The 16,129-nt window shown below is 38.1% G+C and overlaps 1 protein-coding gene across 1 annotated transcript in view; it reads right to left on the minus strand.

Moving 5' to 3' along the window:
- LOC306849714 (long-chain-fatty-acid--CoA ligase ACSBG2-like) overlaps window positions 1-14,373 on the minus strand; it is a 16,611-nt gene extending 2,238 nt beyond the window's left edge. The window contains exons 1-14 of the mRNA XM_079384964.1: window positions 14,163-14,373; window positions 10,677-10,812; window positions 9,631-9,713; window positions 8,066-8,334; window positions 6,615-6,703; window positions 6,105-6,225; window positions 5,606-5,686; window positions 5,337-5,486; window positions 5,042-5,218; window positions 2,547-2,728; window positions 1,944-2,186; window positions 1,640-1,857; window positions 1,339-1,478; window positions 58-304 (exon numbers count right to left, since the gene is read on the minus strand). Coding sequence (XP_079241090.1) covers window positions 58-304; window positions 1,339-1,478; window positions 1,640-1,857; window positions 1,944-2,186; window positions 2,547-2,728; window positions 5,042-5,218; window positions 5,337-5,486; window positions 5,606-5,686; window positions 6,105-6,225; window positions 6,615-6,703; window positions 8,066-8,334; window positions 9,631-9,713; window positions 10,677-10,812; window positions 14,163-14,169 — 2,143 coding nt within the window. The 5' untranslated portion in view covers window positions 14,170-14,373. The remainder of the gene's footprint in view (window positions 1-57; window positions 305-1,338; window positions 1,479-1,639; window positions 1,858-1,943; window positions 2,187-2,546; window positions 2,729-5,041; window positions 5,219-5,336; window positions 5,487-5,605; window positions 5,687-6,104; window positions 6,226-6,614; window positions 6,704-8,065; window positions 8,335-9,630; window positions 9,714-10,676; window positions 10,813-14,162) is intronic.
- Between the last annotated feature and the right edge of the window lie 1,756 nt (window positions 14,374-16,129).

The following is a 16,129-nucleotide window of genomic DNA, read 5'->3' on the forward strand; positions in this document are numbered from 1 at the left end:
TAATTACTCACAAAAGCCTTAAATAACACACAAAAACTTAATTACTAGGAAACTTACCCAGCTCTCCGCCAGGGATAGAGAAATCATTCTCCAAAACGGTCCATTTCTGGATGCGCTGGGCGTTAGAGGTGGCTTTCTCGTTGACGCGGTTGATGCCTTCTTGAAAAGCCCTGTATATGAGTCTGTCACGGCCACCGGCGATCTCGCTGACTCGCGTGGCGTTGCTGCCGAGTTTACGACACAGCTCCACCGCCTCAGGAGTCAGTTCGTCTTCGGGAGCGCCCGTTTCATTGTTTACCTGACACTGAGAGCAAAAAAAGAAGAGCCATCAGCATTTTCTAACGGGAAGTTATGTATATTCGATTAAATACGTCCTTTTATTAAAACATTTCCCCGTCAATATTTAAGTAAATCGCAGTTTAAATCTAAATTGTGCTCGCGTGTGTGCTCAGTCATGATGCTAGGGTGTTGTTGTGGTTGCCAGTGCACAAATATGTGGTTGTTAGGTGTTCCGAATGCTGTTGCTAGGGTTTCTTTTAATTTGGTCTCTAAAAATGACGCGGTTCCCTCATTTTACATTTTTTTTTACTGTCCACTGCGTAAAAACTGTAAATCTAACGTTTTAGAGAATATCACATGTACTCAAACTACACCATTTTTGAGTCATTCAGTGATTCATTTCTGAATACAATGGTACGGGACAAGTAACACACCAAAGGAAACATTATATGAGTAACATTAAGTATATATTATAATACTAGTGCTCACTTGCCTTAGCAAACATCACCAATTAGTTACATTTTTAAATTTATAGTACTTTTAGTGATGTTGGTTGTCACCAGGGGGCGCAATAATCCCGAGAAAACCCAGCAGAACATGTAGTTACACTCACTGTCCGCTAGTTGGCATGGGCTTTAAGTTTATGAACGCTGTTAGTTAACACTTAAAACATTTATCACTTGATCAGACTGATATGATCTCATTAGAGTGTAGCATGTACTCATTCATTTTTAAAATGAGTGTTATCTCTCAGTAACCTTACATTACCCAACTCTATTTGTGTAAGAGCCCTAAGCAGGCACAATGCAAAAAGTGGTTTGTCTCAATTATCTGAGGAAAAAAATCACAGCTGATGAGATTTTGGTAAAAGTCACAAAGGACTAGGCTACAGAAATATAAACCAAACATGACACTCGTCAGTCATTGGTTGGTTAAGAAAAAAGGTCAGATTTGTGGATAAGATCACTTGTTGCTTTGTCACATTGTACCTGGTTAGGTTAATAGTGGATAACCTTAACACAGAGGTCTATATTGGGGTCGTCTGCCCTGTACTGATACCTTAATGGTGAGCAGCATGGAGAGGAACTTTCTCTTGTCTCCGATAAGCATGGCATTGCTGATGAGCGGAACAGCCTCTTTAACTGCATCCTCAATGGGCACCGGGGGGATATTTTCACCTCCGGCTGTGATGATCAGTTCTGGGATATAAACAGAAACTTCATTACATGCACCAGACTAAATCCCACTGAAATGTGACGCAACTTTATAATTAAGAATCTTATGAAATGCAACTGCTCAGTGGTTTCAATTCCAGTGAATAAGAGGAAGCACAAATCTGTTTTCAATTGATGGTCATTACCTTTAATGCGTCCAGTGATAAACAGGAAGTCGTCTTGGTCGTGTTTTCCAAGGTCACCCGAGTGCAGCCAGCCATCTGCATCCAGAGCCTCTTCGGTTTTATCGGGCATATTCAAGTAGCCCATGAACACATGACGGCCCCAGAAACAAATCTCTCCATTGCCATCGGCATCAGGGTTGAAGATCTTCGTCTTGCAGCCTGGAATTACCTTTCCACAGCTGAGAAAGAGATGCGAGTGAGAAATAAACTAGATGTTCAAGCTGAAGTGACTACACTAGATTTAAACAAATGAAGGTTTCAGTACCTGGTGAGTCTGAAGGCATCGGACAGTGAGATGGTGTGCGGTCCAGAGCTCTCGCTCATGCCGTAGAGCTCAAACAGAGGAACATCCAGACTGAGGAAAAACTCCAGCGTGTCTTTGGTTATAGGAGCTGCTCCAGTGTAGCACCTCGTACAACGATCCAGCCCCAGCGCCTTCCGAACCTTCCGGAACACCAGACGCTTCGCCAGTCGAAAGTTTAATGGATTTCTGGACAGGCTGCCATTACTGAAGACACAAGACCATTTCTCTTTATTAAAACAGCCTACAATTTATACTAACATTATTTCATGTAATAAAATGGCACTGAGTGATGTATCAATATTCGTAACTAATCTGTTTTTCTCTAATTTAATATCATTTTCGATTTATTAAATATTTAAAGTTTCTAAAAACAGGTTTAAACCAGATTTTGAATCCCAGATTTTCACTGTGTTCTCAGACTTTTGGATCTAATTATATAAGTGAAAAACATTACAGACAGTTAAAAATGAGTGTCATATGTTAATGACTGATCGTCATGTTTGTGTCTAAATGTTTCTACCTTGTTTTGTGTCTGTGTGTGTGTTTGGGTGTGTGTATACATACAGCTCCATTTTGTTGAGGTTGGTCTGCAGGCCCACGTCTTTGGCCCAGGATGCCACCTTCCGACGCACGGTGGACGATTTGGCTCCAATCGACTTCATCTTTTCCTGCATCTTCTCCCACACCCGCGGGACACCCATGAATGCGGTAGGGCGTATCTCTCGTAGAGTGTTAGCCAAAGAACCCTGGAACATACAGTGACTTCTATTAATACGCAGTCTCAGCATGGTTTGCCACAGGATTCATGTTCACGTGTACATGCCAACATCAGCTGACACACCCAGGGTTGTCTCAGGTGACACAAGCAGGTATGTGTCATGTCAATTTCTGTCCCTGTGATCCTAAATCAGGGCTATTCAATTGGTGGCCCGCGGGCCCAATCATCTTCATCCGACCCGGCAATAACAACAATCTACCGGAAACCGCAACATCAATATGGCAGCGTTGACAACTGCTTATTTGAGGGAGTTATGAGATATCCACAATTCTAACGTTAGTTTTAACAAGTTTAAAGACAGTGTTATCGGTCATAACATCTGGCGAGAAATAGCGGCGAAACTTATCATCAAAGCAGGAATTTGGCTGTACTCATAAGCTGAGCCGCTTCAGACAAGCGCGCCAGCGCTTCAATGGACAAAACCAAACAATGATGTAAAAATACGTGGTTTTGGTGAGTTACCTCAAATGCAGTCTTAAATCAGTTATTAAATCCCAAATTACTGTAAAGATTTGGGAGAAAATTGGATGTGTGTCATATCTGCGTCATGTGCATCAGGTTTTATTAAAGAAACAGCACTGCTTTTAATGTGAAACCTGCTGCAGTCTGTGATTGATGTAAATCAAAGAACTAAAGAAAAAGAGAAATCACTTGACTGCTCTGCTTGCTGATTAACTTTTGTAGCTCGAATAAAGAATAATCAATATCGCTTATGCATACAATTTATAGTTTGTGAAGATTGTTATAAGTTCACTTATAAAAAGTTGTTATATTTTTCAAAGCCTATTAAATGTTAAAAATAGTATCATAACATTTCAATTATACTGTAATATTAAATGGCTATAATTAATGGCTAAAATTAAAGGGAACAAAGGGCTTTAATAGAGACAACAGTAACATTATTTGTATCAATGATACTTCTTCATTAATAATAGGCTACAGAGCTGGCAAAATTTCTAAATCCCTGGTAGCCCTTCGGGCAGGTACTCTTCAGATTTTGGTAGCCCGAAAATTAATTTAACTAGCCCAAATAAAATAAAGACCATAAATGTCAATCAAAAACATTTTCAATACACAAATATCAATGAATATCAAGGAAAGAGTTTTATTTTACTATTTACAAGGTATTTGCAGAATTCTTAAAAATCTATTTAAGGCAATTTGAAAAATTATTTCTTATACCATTTAACGTATTTAAAACTGTCTAAGGCCTTAAAAACTCTTCAGTTTAGTTGTATCAAATTTAAGGACCCGTGGGAGCAATGTTCCCTCTCATTTTTTCTTTTCATTCATGTTGTTTCTATATTAATTTGGAAGTTCAGTGTGAAAATGAGACAACACAAATATATTAATATGCGTTTAGTCAAAAAAAAAAAAAAAATTGAATGGCAGACAGCACTAATGTTAACCTTTTATAGATGTTACTGTTGGTAATTAGTTAATTTTACAGCTGAATATGCATTTCAATTTAATTTCCAATTTTATAGGCCCCCCAGAAAAAGATCGGGATGGCCCCCCACCCCCTTGGCCCCCTTCAAATGTTCAATTCGATAATCCGGCCCTCAAATGAAGTTAATTGAATAGCCCTGTCCTAAATCAATGACTATTATAAAACAGCACTGTGACATTACATTGAAACCCACTGATTGAGGCACTACAGATATCACATGCTCAGCTTCTACAGATCACAGGAGACACATCATACTCCCATTTTAATATAATATCAGCAGATCTGCATACAGCCTTGGCTTGTTTTCTGAAAATGAAACGCTTCACAAAAGCCTTTCTGTGTGAGTGAGCTGCATGACTAAGGCTTACGTTTCCTCAAAAGACTCTTTAAAAGGATTATACAGTTGGTTTAAACTAACAAGATTGTCTTTAGAAGGACCTTCATTTATGTACACAAAACAGAGAGATTGGGGAGGAAAACAGGAAGTGCCTTCACTAACATGTACACTAGATTTTTAAATGTTTTTGAAAGAAGTCTCTTATGCTCACCAAGACTGCATTTATTTGATCAAAAACACAGTAAAAATACTAATATTGTGAAATACCAAATTGAATACAATATTGAAAAACTGAATTTTAAACAGCCGTTACTCCACTCTTTTTAGTGTTCTACAGAAATCATTCTAAATTACTGATCTGGTGCTCAAGAAACAGAATTGATTACTTCCAATTCTGTGCTGCATAATATTTTTCTGGAACTTGGGATTTTTTTCAGGACTCTTTGATAAATGTAAGAGTAAGATATAAGGGTATAGGCGTTATATAAGGGTACCTTTAGTGCATCAGGCTGTGCAAAGTACGTGACTCCTCCAGCTTTCATGGGAAGCCAGATGTCAATCATCTGTGCAGCAATATGGCTGAGTGGCAGGTAGCTCACGATCACTTCCTGTAGCTTATCTGCATCTGTCAGGCTCACATCTCGGCCAGTTACAAATGCTGTCCATGTGAGCTACAGGAGAGAGAACATTTTAGTGTTGAGAATGACTGGTGACTCATGTAAACCCTTGTTTTTGTGTTATTATGGATGTTGTGGGTTAAATATGGGGTATGTTTTGCATTCAACTCACATTGTCGTGACTGAGCATGACTCCCTTCGGCTGGCCCGTGGTTCCGGATGTGTAGATCAGTGTGCAGCACTGATTGGGTTTCTGGGAGCTGATGATATCATCCAGCTGAGCATCTGGCTCATCGCGGCCCAGCTCCATAAACTCTGCCCACTATGTGCATCCGATATTTACATAGCAAATGTCAGATTTCAATTAGCAATGGAGGGGGATTCTAAGATAAAGATTATGGTCTGAGAGCTGAATTGAAATATTTGACTAATCAAATGTACCGTGTAGAGATTGGGCTTTTTTTCTTTCAGCTCATCTTTGTATTGGATAATGGCTTTTAGGTGCGGTAATTTGTCCTGGACCTGGAATGAAGCACACAGACACAGAATAGGAGATCGTCAGGGAAAAGCCTAATTTTTAATGTGTTCAATCAGCAGGTACTGAATGTCTGATTAAACTAGAGACCATGAAGATCATTCTCAGGATCTGAGAACTGGCACCAGAAATTACCAGTTAAATGAGTAGTATTGTATTTTTTTTTTATTGATCTATATACTTCATACAGTCATATTGGCAAAAGGCAGGACAATTAACATTTATGAATTATGAGATTTAGGGCATAAATGTTTTTAATTGCCTTAAAAATAATGTCACAGTGTAAAATCATCATTACTGACTCCAAACTTCTGAATAGTAGCGTAGATAAAAGTCCTGATCTGAGTGTATTTAGAAAAGGTTCTTGATAGGTTCCTTTGTAAATAGGTCCTTCACTCTCATTACCTGCATGATCTTCTGAAGCTGTTTGTGGTTTTCCACCACAAGGATGTTGGCCTGGCAGTTCTCCGCAACATACTGGCACGCCTCGGAAGAGTTGGTGGTGTAGATGCCCACAGCAAACCCCCTGCCAACAGCATACCTCAATAAACATCCTTAAGTCTGTTAACAATGTAACCAAACGGAGAGCAGTTCTACAACAGGAAACGACTTCAAACATTAACATTCCCACCATTCTGAGTCCACCTATATGTTTACCAACCCTGACTATGTGATGCTGTTTAACAAGTGCACGTTGTGCTTTAACCATCGGTCTTCACTAAAGTCCTAAAGGTATCTGGACAGTTTATGGCACAGCAGAGCCACTATTTGATGAAAATAATTAAAGCTTTGTTTGGGACAAACACCATCTGTGTGCTGATCATGAGTTAGGACAGCAGAATGCATGCATGTTTATGGTTGATTTGAAGACTCATAAAGGACAGAGTGTAAAACATCCTAACAATACACACTTACCCAGCTAAAATAGCCCCGATGTCAGCAATAAACCACTCGACCGAGTTAAACCCGAGGATACCGACGCCATGATACCGCTCCAGACCAAGCTGTGAACATACACACACAGTTAGCATGTGTACATTAACATTTCAAACCAAATTTTCAAATCGCAGGCCTGATTCGAAACATAATGTATTGTTTGCATGTAAAAGATGAAGTTGGAGTCATCACCCATAAGCATTCCCAGAAGTCCCACACAGAAATAAATTTACATGTTCTTTTTTGCAGTTGAATAAAATGTTTAGTTAAATACTGCCATTTATCTGTTTAAGATGTTCACTAGTTCATTAACTCCAAAAATGTCATCCAATTCTCAAAGAATGTTTCTCAAAGACTTGGAGATAAACAATTTGTGAAGCAGTTTATTAAAAAGATTCAGTTTAAAATAATTATTCTTTTGTGAAGCAGACTTTTTGTTTTTTTTAGATGGATGATCCAAGCTGCATCATATTTAAAATTTAAGTCACATCAGCCAAAATACAGAACGCATGTTGTGTCATCTAACACCTCTTTCGTGATGTCTTTCTTTTGTGTTTATGCTGTCTAGGGTATACACAACTCAATTTGAATCGCTCCCACAGGGTTTGAATTGGACAAGTTACACTCCTTTTTAGTTTCTCCATAAACAAAACCATGGAAATCTGCCCACATTGGCCGCCAGGCATGATGTCCTGTTCCCCGCAGGGAGAACGTGACCAGTTGGAAGTTGAACTTCATCCCTAGACTAGGGCATGGAAAACTGAAGACAATAGCCTCCCGCTGGAAAGAGAAACTATTCTCAGGTACTCTGGCCAAATATCCTCAAGCTGCACATTTGAGGAACTAAACGCTGGCTCTGACTGGGTTGTGCACAATTCAGAAACATGTCCAGGTCATATTACATTCCAAAAGCAAAAGGCAAAATAATAATATATTTTGAATAAGAGAAAATAAATCCCATTTTAGAACATCCATCCTAATTCTTATTACTTTAATGTGAACACAAATAAACAGAATTTACATTACCATAATGGAAAGGAATTAAAAATGTTTAAAAAAAAACAGGCTTATTTTTCTTTATCACAATATTTTTATTTTCTGTCTTTTGAAATTATGGTGAAATAGGACTAGGACTTATCCCAGACGCCTTATCGCACATATTGCTGGCACTTTCTCCCTGAGTTAACCTGAGGTCAAATGCTTTATATGCATGTCAAATGTTTTACAACTGTATTACAATTAGGGCTGTACAATATGGCCCAATGGGGCCACTAGTTTTGGGCTAGTTGCTAGTCTGTCACATTTGGTTTTGTGTGACATATTGAACACTGATGTGATTTTTGCTGGTTTACATGTCAGTCTAACTGGCTATGAGATTTTGTTGAAATAATATGCAAGTAGTATAAAAAACCTGATTTAACAGTTCTCACCTTCAGGAAGCTCTTGGCAGCAGTGCGGCAAGACTTGTAGTACTCATTGTAAGTCATGGTTTTCCACTGCTCTCCTTCTTTCCAACCCAGTGCATTATAGTTGCCAAAGCGTTGGACCGTAGAAGTGAACATCTGGTTCACAGTCAAGGGGGGCTCAGCCTCAGGGCCGGACTCACCCATCCTGAGCTTCACCTCTCCATCCCTGTGTATAGTCCAGAGCTCTGAGCACTTAGCGGGCAGGGAGAGCGAGTCAGGACGAGGGGTGGCACCTACAAAGGGAACAGCCATTTATTGCTATTAATAACTATTTATTTTGCACAATGTTGTCTGATTATCATATAATCACACATTTGTAACCATGTGTGTTACTGTTTCTAAGGTCTGAAGTGTCTGTGTGGTCTTTTCGTTTGCAGAGACGATAACGAATTCCTGCCGCAGCGTCTGTTTTAAATTTTAGTGACACCCTATCAGGACATTTACCGACACACTTTCAGCCCATTCATCACTAGTATCTAGTATACACACACTAGCACAGAGTTTCCGATGAGGCTTCAATAGTAGTATCAGTATGCAAACTCTTTCAGAAAGTGACACCTTATTTCCATGCGAACAGCACAACTTTTGTGAACAGTTCAAATTTAAAGGTGCAGTGTGTCATTTTTTCACTAGAAAACAAATGTAATCTGTTTATTTAACTAGCTGCAAGGGTTTTCAGCAGGAATGCTTGCTTGGAAACGATTCTTGATTTGGCTGCTAATGGCACAGAAACGACAAACTGCACATTAAAAAAAAAAGTAAAGTTGAAGAGAATAATTTAACAGGAATTTATGTAGAATGATTTTGCAGCTGTGCGTGAAAGGGGAAGAAAGCCACCCTAAGAACTGTACAACATCCTGTGCAGTGTCAGTCTGATAAACCTATGCTGATTTCTGCAAAACCGTTTGAAATGACAAACAAAGCCATCACAGCAGCTTGACCTCTAATCCAAGGTCATGTGACTTGATGACCTCATTCAAAGCTCTGTTATCTTATGTAAACACGACGGACAACAGCACGGCAATGGAACTTCTGGAAGTTCACACATGGGTTGTTTTAAGATTGCTCTGCAACTGTTTAACTCATATGATTGTAAAATTCCTATAAAACACTGTCATTCTGCTGCGCGTCTAAAGGAAAGGGAAGTTTAGTTTACATAGGGACAGCAGTTTCCTTTTCAAACACTTCCTCTACTGAGCACTCAAAGGCCCTACTGATCTCAAGTTACATAAAGAGTTTTCATGGTGAAAACACTGAGGAACATTGAGCTGCGAGTTGTGAGTTAGTGCTCTGGCCATATTTTCAATGCTCTGCTTTTTAAAGGGAATGCACACATGGTGGTTTTGGGGCCTCAAAAAGACGTAAATGGCATGTGTTCAAAATGGCGGTTATGGTCATATGTATGTGTATAAGCAAGAGTAAGCGAGTTGGCTTGTAAGACAGTGAGAACATGTTCTTTTCATCCAAGTTTTTGAGAGTTTAAAGAGATTTGCGAGTGTTTGTAAAGCAGCCAGAGTGTGTGATCTCACCTGATTCTGTATGCATGCTCTGTTTGGCTTTGGTATTTGATTGCTCTTCTCTGGCACATGCTGATTCCTCCTCCGATGACTCACTGTGAGGAAATCAGGAAATCGAATAATGACTTTTCCAGACAAGCAGCATTCTGGAGTTTAAATAGTTTCATCTCTCTCAGGCAGCCACGAGTATCACCCTACATTACTTACATTGTTCTGTGAGCTTCAGATCAAATGAGTGTTAATGTCTTTCACAATAGTGCAAAACTTGAAGTCTTTTATGCGTTTAAGGGTTACATTTGCCTTGCAGTAAAGTCACGTGACACAGCTGATTGTCTATGTGAAATTCAATGTCAATGTGATCAATGCTTTTAAAATAAATTCATACATACTGCATATCATACATTCTGACATACACTAATGTTAAAAAAATTTGAGGTTAGTGGTTTTTGCTTGTTTTTGGAAAGAAATTAATACTTTTATTCAGCAAGAATGCATTAATTTGATCTAAAGTGATGGTAAAGACATTTTTAATATTACAAAAATATTTCAAATAAATACTGTAATATAAAAACATTTAATGTGACACTGGAGTTATGGCTGCTTAAAATTCAGCTTTGCCATTACAGGAAAAATAATATTTAAAAAAATATATATGATAACAAATTTTTTTTATTTTTTCTATTTTATTTTACTTATTTTTCCTTGATTTTATTTTACTTACTTTACACAACGACTGTAAAGGACATAAAAAGTGATGATGTAATGTATTGATGTTATTCATTATGTTAATGTTAATGTTAATAAGTATCTTTATTTTATGAACCTGGCATGGCAAGAGTCAAACATCCAGTGGTAATACAACCAGTTCTTAATAAAATGACAACAATTCCACATGCCTTCTGTTCTATGTTTACAAACACACAACTAATGTGGCTAATCAAGGTTGTCAAGCTTGTACATATAAATAACCTTGGGAATTTAGTTGCAGACCTGACCTAGAATGCATGCATGCATTCAAGTGTATTTGCACACAAAACGAGAAATTAAATGGAACTGACTTTGCCGTAGACTCAGCGGTGGCATCTTCCAGGGAGCCGAGACTGTCTGCTGTTCCACAGGACTGGAGGAGGCTTGCGTCCCCTGGATGGTCCATCACTACAGCTGTGGACATGGCCGTGGGTTCACACGCAGTCACTAATGAGAATAGACATGTGTTAGCAGTAGCACTCAACCAATGTTTTTCAGTGCCTAATGTCTATCTAGAGAAAAGTGTGGGCTTTAGCAGATATATACAATTTAATGACTGCAAATGAGACACATGAAATAAAAACATTAAAAAAAATGAAATAATTGAGACTAAATTAATGCTTTTTACATTATATTTACTCTGAATTTATTTTAAGTGTTTATTGAAATTTCATGCTCAAGTAAGCATGGCCAACGGCTAATTTTGAATTATACAATTCAACAATGAATAGGATGTTGAGTCAAAGCCTAAATCTAAAAGTAAGCACATAAAGCGAGTTTCTGACTGTCACATGGCCAAAAAAGCATGAAAATTATTTAAACTAAACAGACAGGGCCTTCCCTTTTCTTCAGTAGGGTTTCCCTGCATGAAATCAACATACAGTTTTTTTCCCCTTCAGTCAAAGAAGATCATTCACTATTATATCAAATTTTGAGAACAAGTTGTCCAAAATCAGATTAGTCTCCCTTCACTTCATTTTATACAACCTTTTATAACAACTCTCAATAAATATTCTTATTGAAAACCATAAAAAGGTCAATTGCTCAGGCAGATGACCATATTATTCCACAAAATTTTCAAACATGGCCCCTGGGGCTCCTTATCTCTCAGGGTGGACTGAACAGTGAGGGTATCATTTCTGAAAAAAGAAAACGCATCACTACGTCCAGAAAAATATTGCTGTCCACCCTTTTATTATCTTCTGCCCTCTCCATTCCAAAGCCTGACCTTGGCACCTTTAGAACAGCATGTTTTTTTTACACACCGCTGCCATGAAGACACATGCCAGTGACGCTACCGCCCTTCTGTAATGAGCTCTGGCAGCAGGGCTCACATGATGAGAAAATCAGAAAAGAAAAACAGGCTTTCAGATGTACTGAACAAAGTGAAAGAGAGTCTGAAATAAACCCACTGCATGAAAAACAAACCTGGTGCTATTCATCAGCCTCGTGCTTCATGACCTCGTGCACAAAGGTTTTGGTTTTGTTTTGGTTTTAGGTGCTTTTATGGATGAGATAATGAATATGGTGGCTTTTTATAGTTATGAGCAACAAGTAAACCCCTTTTCATCTTTAACTCCATATTTAAAAAAAAAAAACACCACTGTATTTACATGTACAAAAAAGACTGTTAGTGAAAAATACTCATTTGTCTTTTGCTCTGTCAGATAGCAGAATGATTTAGCCTCTTCCTTCCTTCCTTTTCCAATCAATTCACCTTGGCAACTTCCCTCCCGGTAGAGCTGTCCTCATCTACCCTCAGCAGGTGCCATGGCAAGAGATCCTTACAAACACTCTCCAACCTCTTCCAGCCCCAACTGACTCTCAGCATGCACTCCACAATAGCAGATGCAAATCCTTGTCTTGGCTGACGTCAGCTCGCCTGACAACATCCTCATATACAGACTCACTTGTCTGGAAACTCAAGACATAGTGGTAAAATTCAAAAGGGTTCATTTGAGATTTATGAGCCCATGTGACTCTGCATCTCATTGCTGGTTTGACTGATGTTCCATTGTGTGTCTTGTAGCTAGAGGGTGAGGTTGGAACTGATCATCATTTTAGAACATTCATAAGATTCCCACACTACATTGTAAACTAGTTTTGACATTTATCTGCATTTTTTGAACTCAAGCAACCTTTACGTTAAAAACCTGAATTTCCAAATGCCTGAATACTAGCAGTCATTTCATTATCTAGAAATACACATCTTCATTCTGCACGTTCCAGTTTAGTCCCTCTTGATTTCTGGATCTCATCTTAATCAGCCATCTGCTGTCATGTGATTAGTCCAAAGCTGTGAATATGCGGTCATGGCCAAGTTCAATCTACAGTGATATACTGCATTCACAGTGCTACTGGCCTTGACAGCAAAAACACAATATTTCTTTCCTAAGGACTAATATATCAGCTGATATTCAACTGGTTGAAATGTCATCCTTGATTTAATGTCTATCATATCTCAAAATGTCTGTACAGAGATATATATAATATATATTTAAAAAAGCCCTATGTGGTGTCCAGGAACATCTTTGGTGCTTGCAGGTTCCAGTAGTCCTGTGTTTTCCATTCTGGGACTGCTGAGGGACTTTGTCAACATTCCTGGTGAATGTGCATCAGGAGAACTGGCCTCAACATGTGAAGTACACTGACAGTTATGTTTAGATTTAGATTTTTTGAAATAATTATTTTATCTAGAAGGCTGCATTAAACTGATCAATGTGACAGTAAAGACATTTATAATGTAACAATTTTTTTTTATTTCAAACAGATGCTATTCTTGTCACATTTTGCACAAAATCATAAAGCAGCACAACTGTTTTCAATAGTAATAAATATTTCTTGGACACCAAAGCAAGATTTCTGAAGGATCACGTGACACTGTAGACTGAGTAATGACTGCTTTGCCATCACAGACATAAACTACATTTTAAAAAATATTAAAATAGAAAACAGTTATTAGAAATTAAAACATGACTGTTTTACTGTATTGTTGATCAAATAAATAATAATAATAATAATAAAGCGACTTTGTCTGAAAATTTAAAATTATTTATACTTTGTCTGAAATTATTCTATGACAAATCCCCTGCTCAGATGGATTTATAATAATTAATAATAAATAGTGATTATTCTCAAACCATTAACACATCACAATTTGACAAGCTTGGTTTATATTTTTTGTCCGCAATTTTTCAGACACAATATGAGCGCAGCATGTCCTTGAGTGAGTACACAAGGGTTTTGCAAACCACGTCAGCCACACTTCAGACAACACAAACATCCTGTAATTTACTGCCGATCCAAGCCGGCGTTAACATACAGGACTCAACAGGAAGACAGGAGAAGGAGGGGTTTCCACAGCTGATGCTGGCAGCAACTGTCGGCTACACTCAGCCCCCACCGAAAAATGACCATCTGTATACCGGCACAGAGAGCTGCGATCTCGCTCGGAATAACAAACGGATGAAGAGGACACTTAAAGTTTCCAATGCCCATTTTCTAATTTATTTCAACAAGAAGCTTGTGTTTGACAAATATAGGCATGTAAATTTTCACCAAAACCAAATCGCTCATATGCAAAAATCAGCTCACCCGGCATAAACGAGGCCACGCCTCTAAATTCATTTCACAATTCACATCCATTAGGATCTAGACACATGAAATACCAATAATCATACACACAGATCTGTTGCTTTAAAAACTAACTCCCAGTGTTTAGGGCTGTGATTCATCCTTACCAACTTTAGCTGCTATAAAACCATCATTTAACATATTAAAAACAAACATGGACTTACAATGCATCTTTACAGGCTGGAAAACGCTGCTTTGTCTTTGGCTTTTCCGTATCAGGAGCTGAAATGCCTGTTTCTGCGGTTTCCTTAACGCCTGACTCCAATGATGGCCGCTTACTCACGCCCTACAAATGTGCTTGTAGCACATTCGTTTTCAAACACAGATCTTTCCCCTCCTCCGTAACCACACCCTCAACCGGCACCATCACCCCCTACAGTATCCTCCACGCTCCCCTCACCGAAAACACTCCTCGTGCTCTGATTGGTTGAAATCTCTCACACCACAAGACTCATTCCCCATATATGGACATACCGACCCACTGAAGGCGAGGAGGGGGAGGAGCTTTAAAACATGCACGCCCCTCTCACTCTCATACATACAAACCAATGCAGATGCTGTGAGGTTACTACAGTGCAACTTTGAGTGATACATCAGCTTACAAAAGCCAGCACAGCTGCACTGACATCAATCTATAGACACGTAACCCTCAAACACACTGCTGTCAACACCCATTTTGCCCATTTACACGCTGCTGTAATAATGCTGACATTGTGCTGCTGTGCATTCACATACATGAGTCTGCTTGAGCTTTCTGCTCCAATTTGCCGCCTTCGTCGCATGAGCACCCACAAGTGCAGCTAGCTGACATTCAAGAGTTCGTCTCATCTAACCAAAGAAAAAAAACAAAACCTAAGTATGAAAAGAGATGTGCAAGCAAATGTCTCCTAAAATTAGCTGTTCTTATATGAGAAATATAAAAAGCACTACATAGATGTGTAGACAGTGTGCAAGTTTAGTAGGGGTTCAAATAAGAACAGAATTAGGTCGGAATAAACTTAAAGCTGCTTTAGATGGCCTAATTTTAGTTGATGAATGACTTTGAATACTCCAAAAAAAAAAAGTACTAATGTGACTGACAGCTCGGTCCTGTATTTCTTGTTTGTTTCTTTTACAAAGCTAATAAGGTGAGGTTCTGGGAAGGAAGAAATAAACGTGAGACTTTTTTAGCCATTGACATATAAACTAGGAACTTCTTCTATTGGGGAAAGTTTAGTGCAGTTTCAAAGATGATCTGCTCTATTTACATGTGTGTCACTGGTATGCAAATTACACATACTTTGCCCTTCATTTGTAGCATTAGCATTGAAAAGATTCCTGTTTCTGTGAACTTTTTTTTTTTAAAGAATTGATACTTTACTTCAAGGATGCATTAAATTGATTAAAGGTCACAGCAAATATCTTTAAAAAAATATTTCTATTTCAAATACATGCTGTTCATTGAAGCATCACAAAATGTAAGCAGCACGACTGTTTTCAACATTGATAATATTAAGAAATGTTTCTTGAGCACCAAATAAGCACCAAATAAGCATATTAGAATGACTGAAGAATCATGCACAGAAGACTGGAGTAATGATGCTGAAAATTCAGATTTCCATCACAAGAATAAATCATATTTTTTAATATATTCAAATAGAAAACAGTCCTTTTAAAATGTAATATCTCACAATTACGTACTGTTTTTACTGTATTTTGAGCAAATAATGTAGCCTTGGCGAGACTTTTGAACCTCAATGTAAAAAGATAAGAAATATGTGAAGTGCAGGCTTCTGACGCCCAAAGGTTAGTTTAGTTTAGCACAGGCATGTCGAAACTGCACGTATATATCACTAGTACATCTTAATTTTAGAAGTACTGAAGCAGGAATATACATTTTTCTTTAAAAAAAAAAAGGCTCAGAGATTTATGGACATGAGTGTAATTTGGTAGCTAAAGAAAATGACAAAACGATATGCACATAACTATAGAAGCGTGCTTGTTTTGTCCTTGTCCCAGTGAATATTGTTACTAATGGAGGAAAAAAAAGAGCAATCTTTTTAGAATGTCAAAAATAGTTATATATATATATATATATATATATATATATATATATATATATATATATATATATATATATATCCATGTGTGT

The sequence above is a fragment of the Barbus barbus genome (genome assembly GCF_936440315.1).
Source record: "Barbus barbus genome assembly, chromosome: 29".
NCBI classification, from domain to species: Eukaryota; Metazoa; Chordata; class Actinopteri; order Cypriniformes; family Cyprinidae; genus Barbus; species Barbus barbus.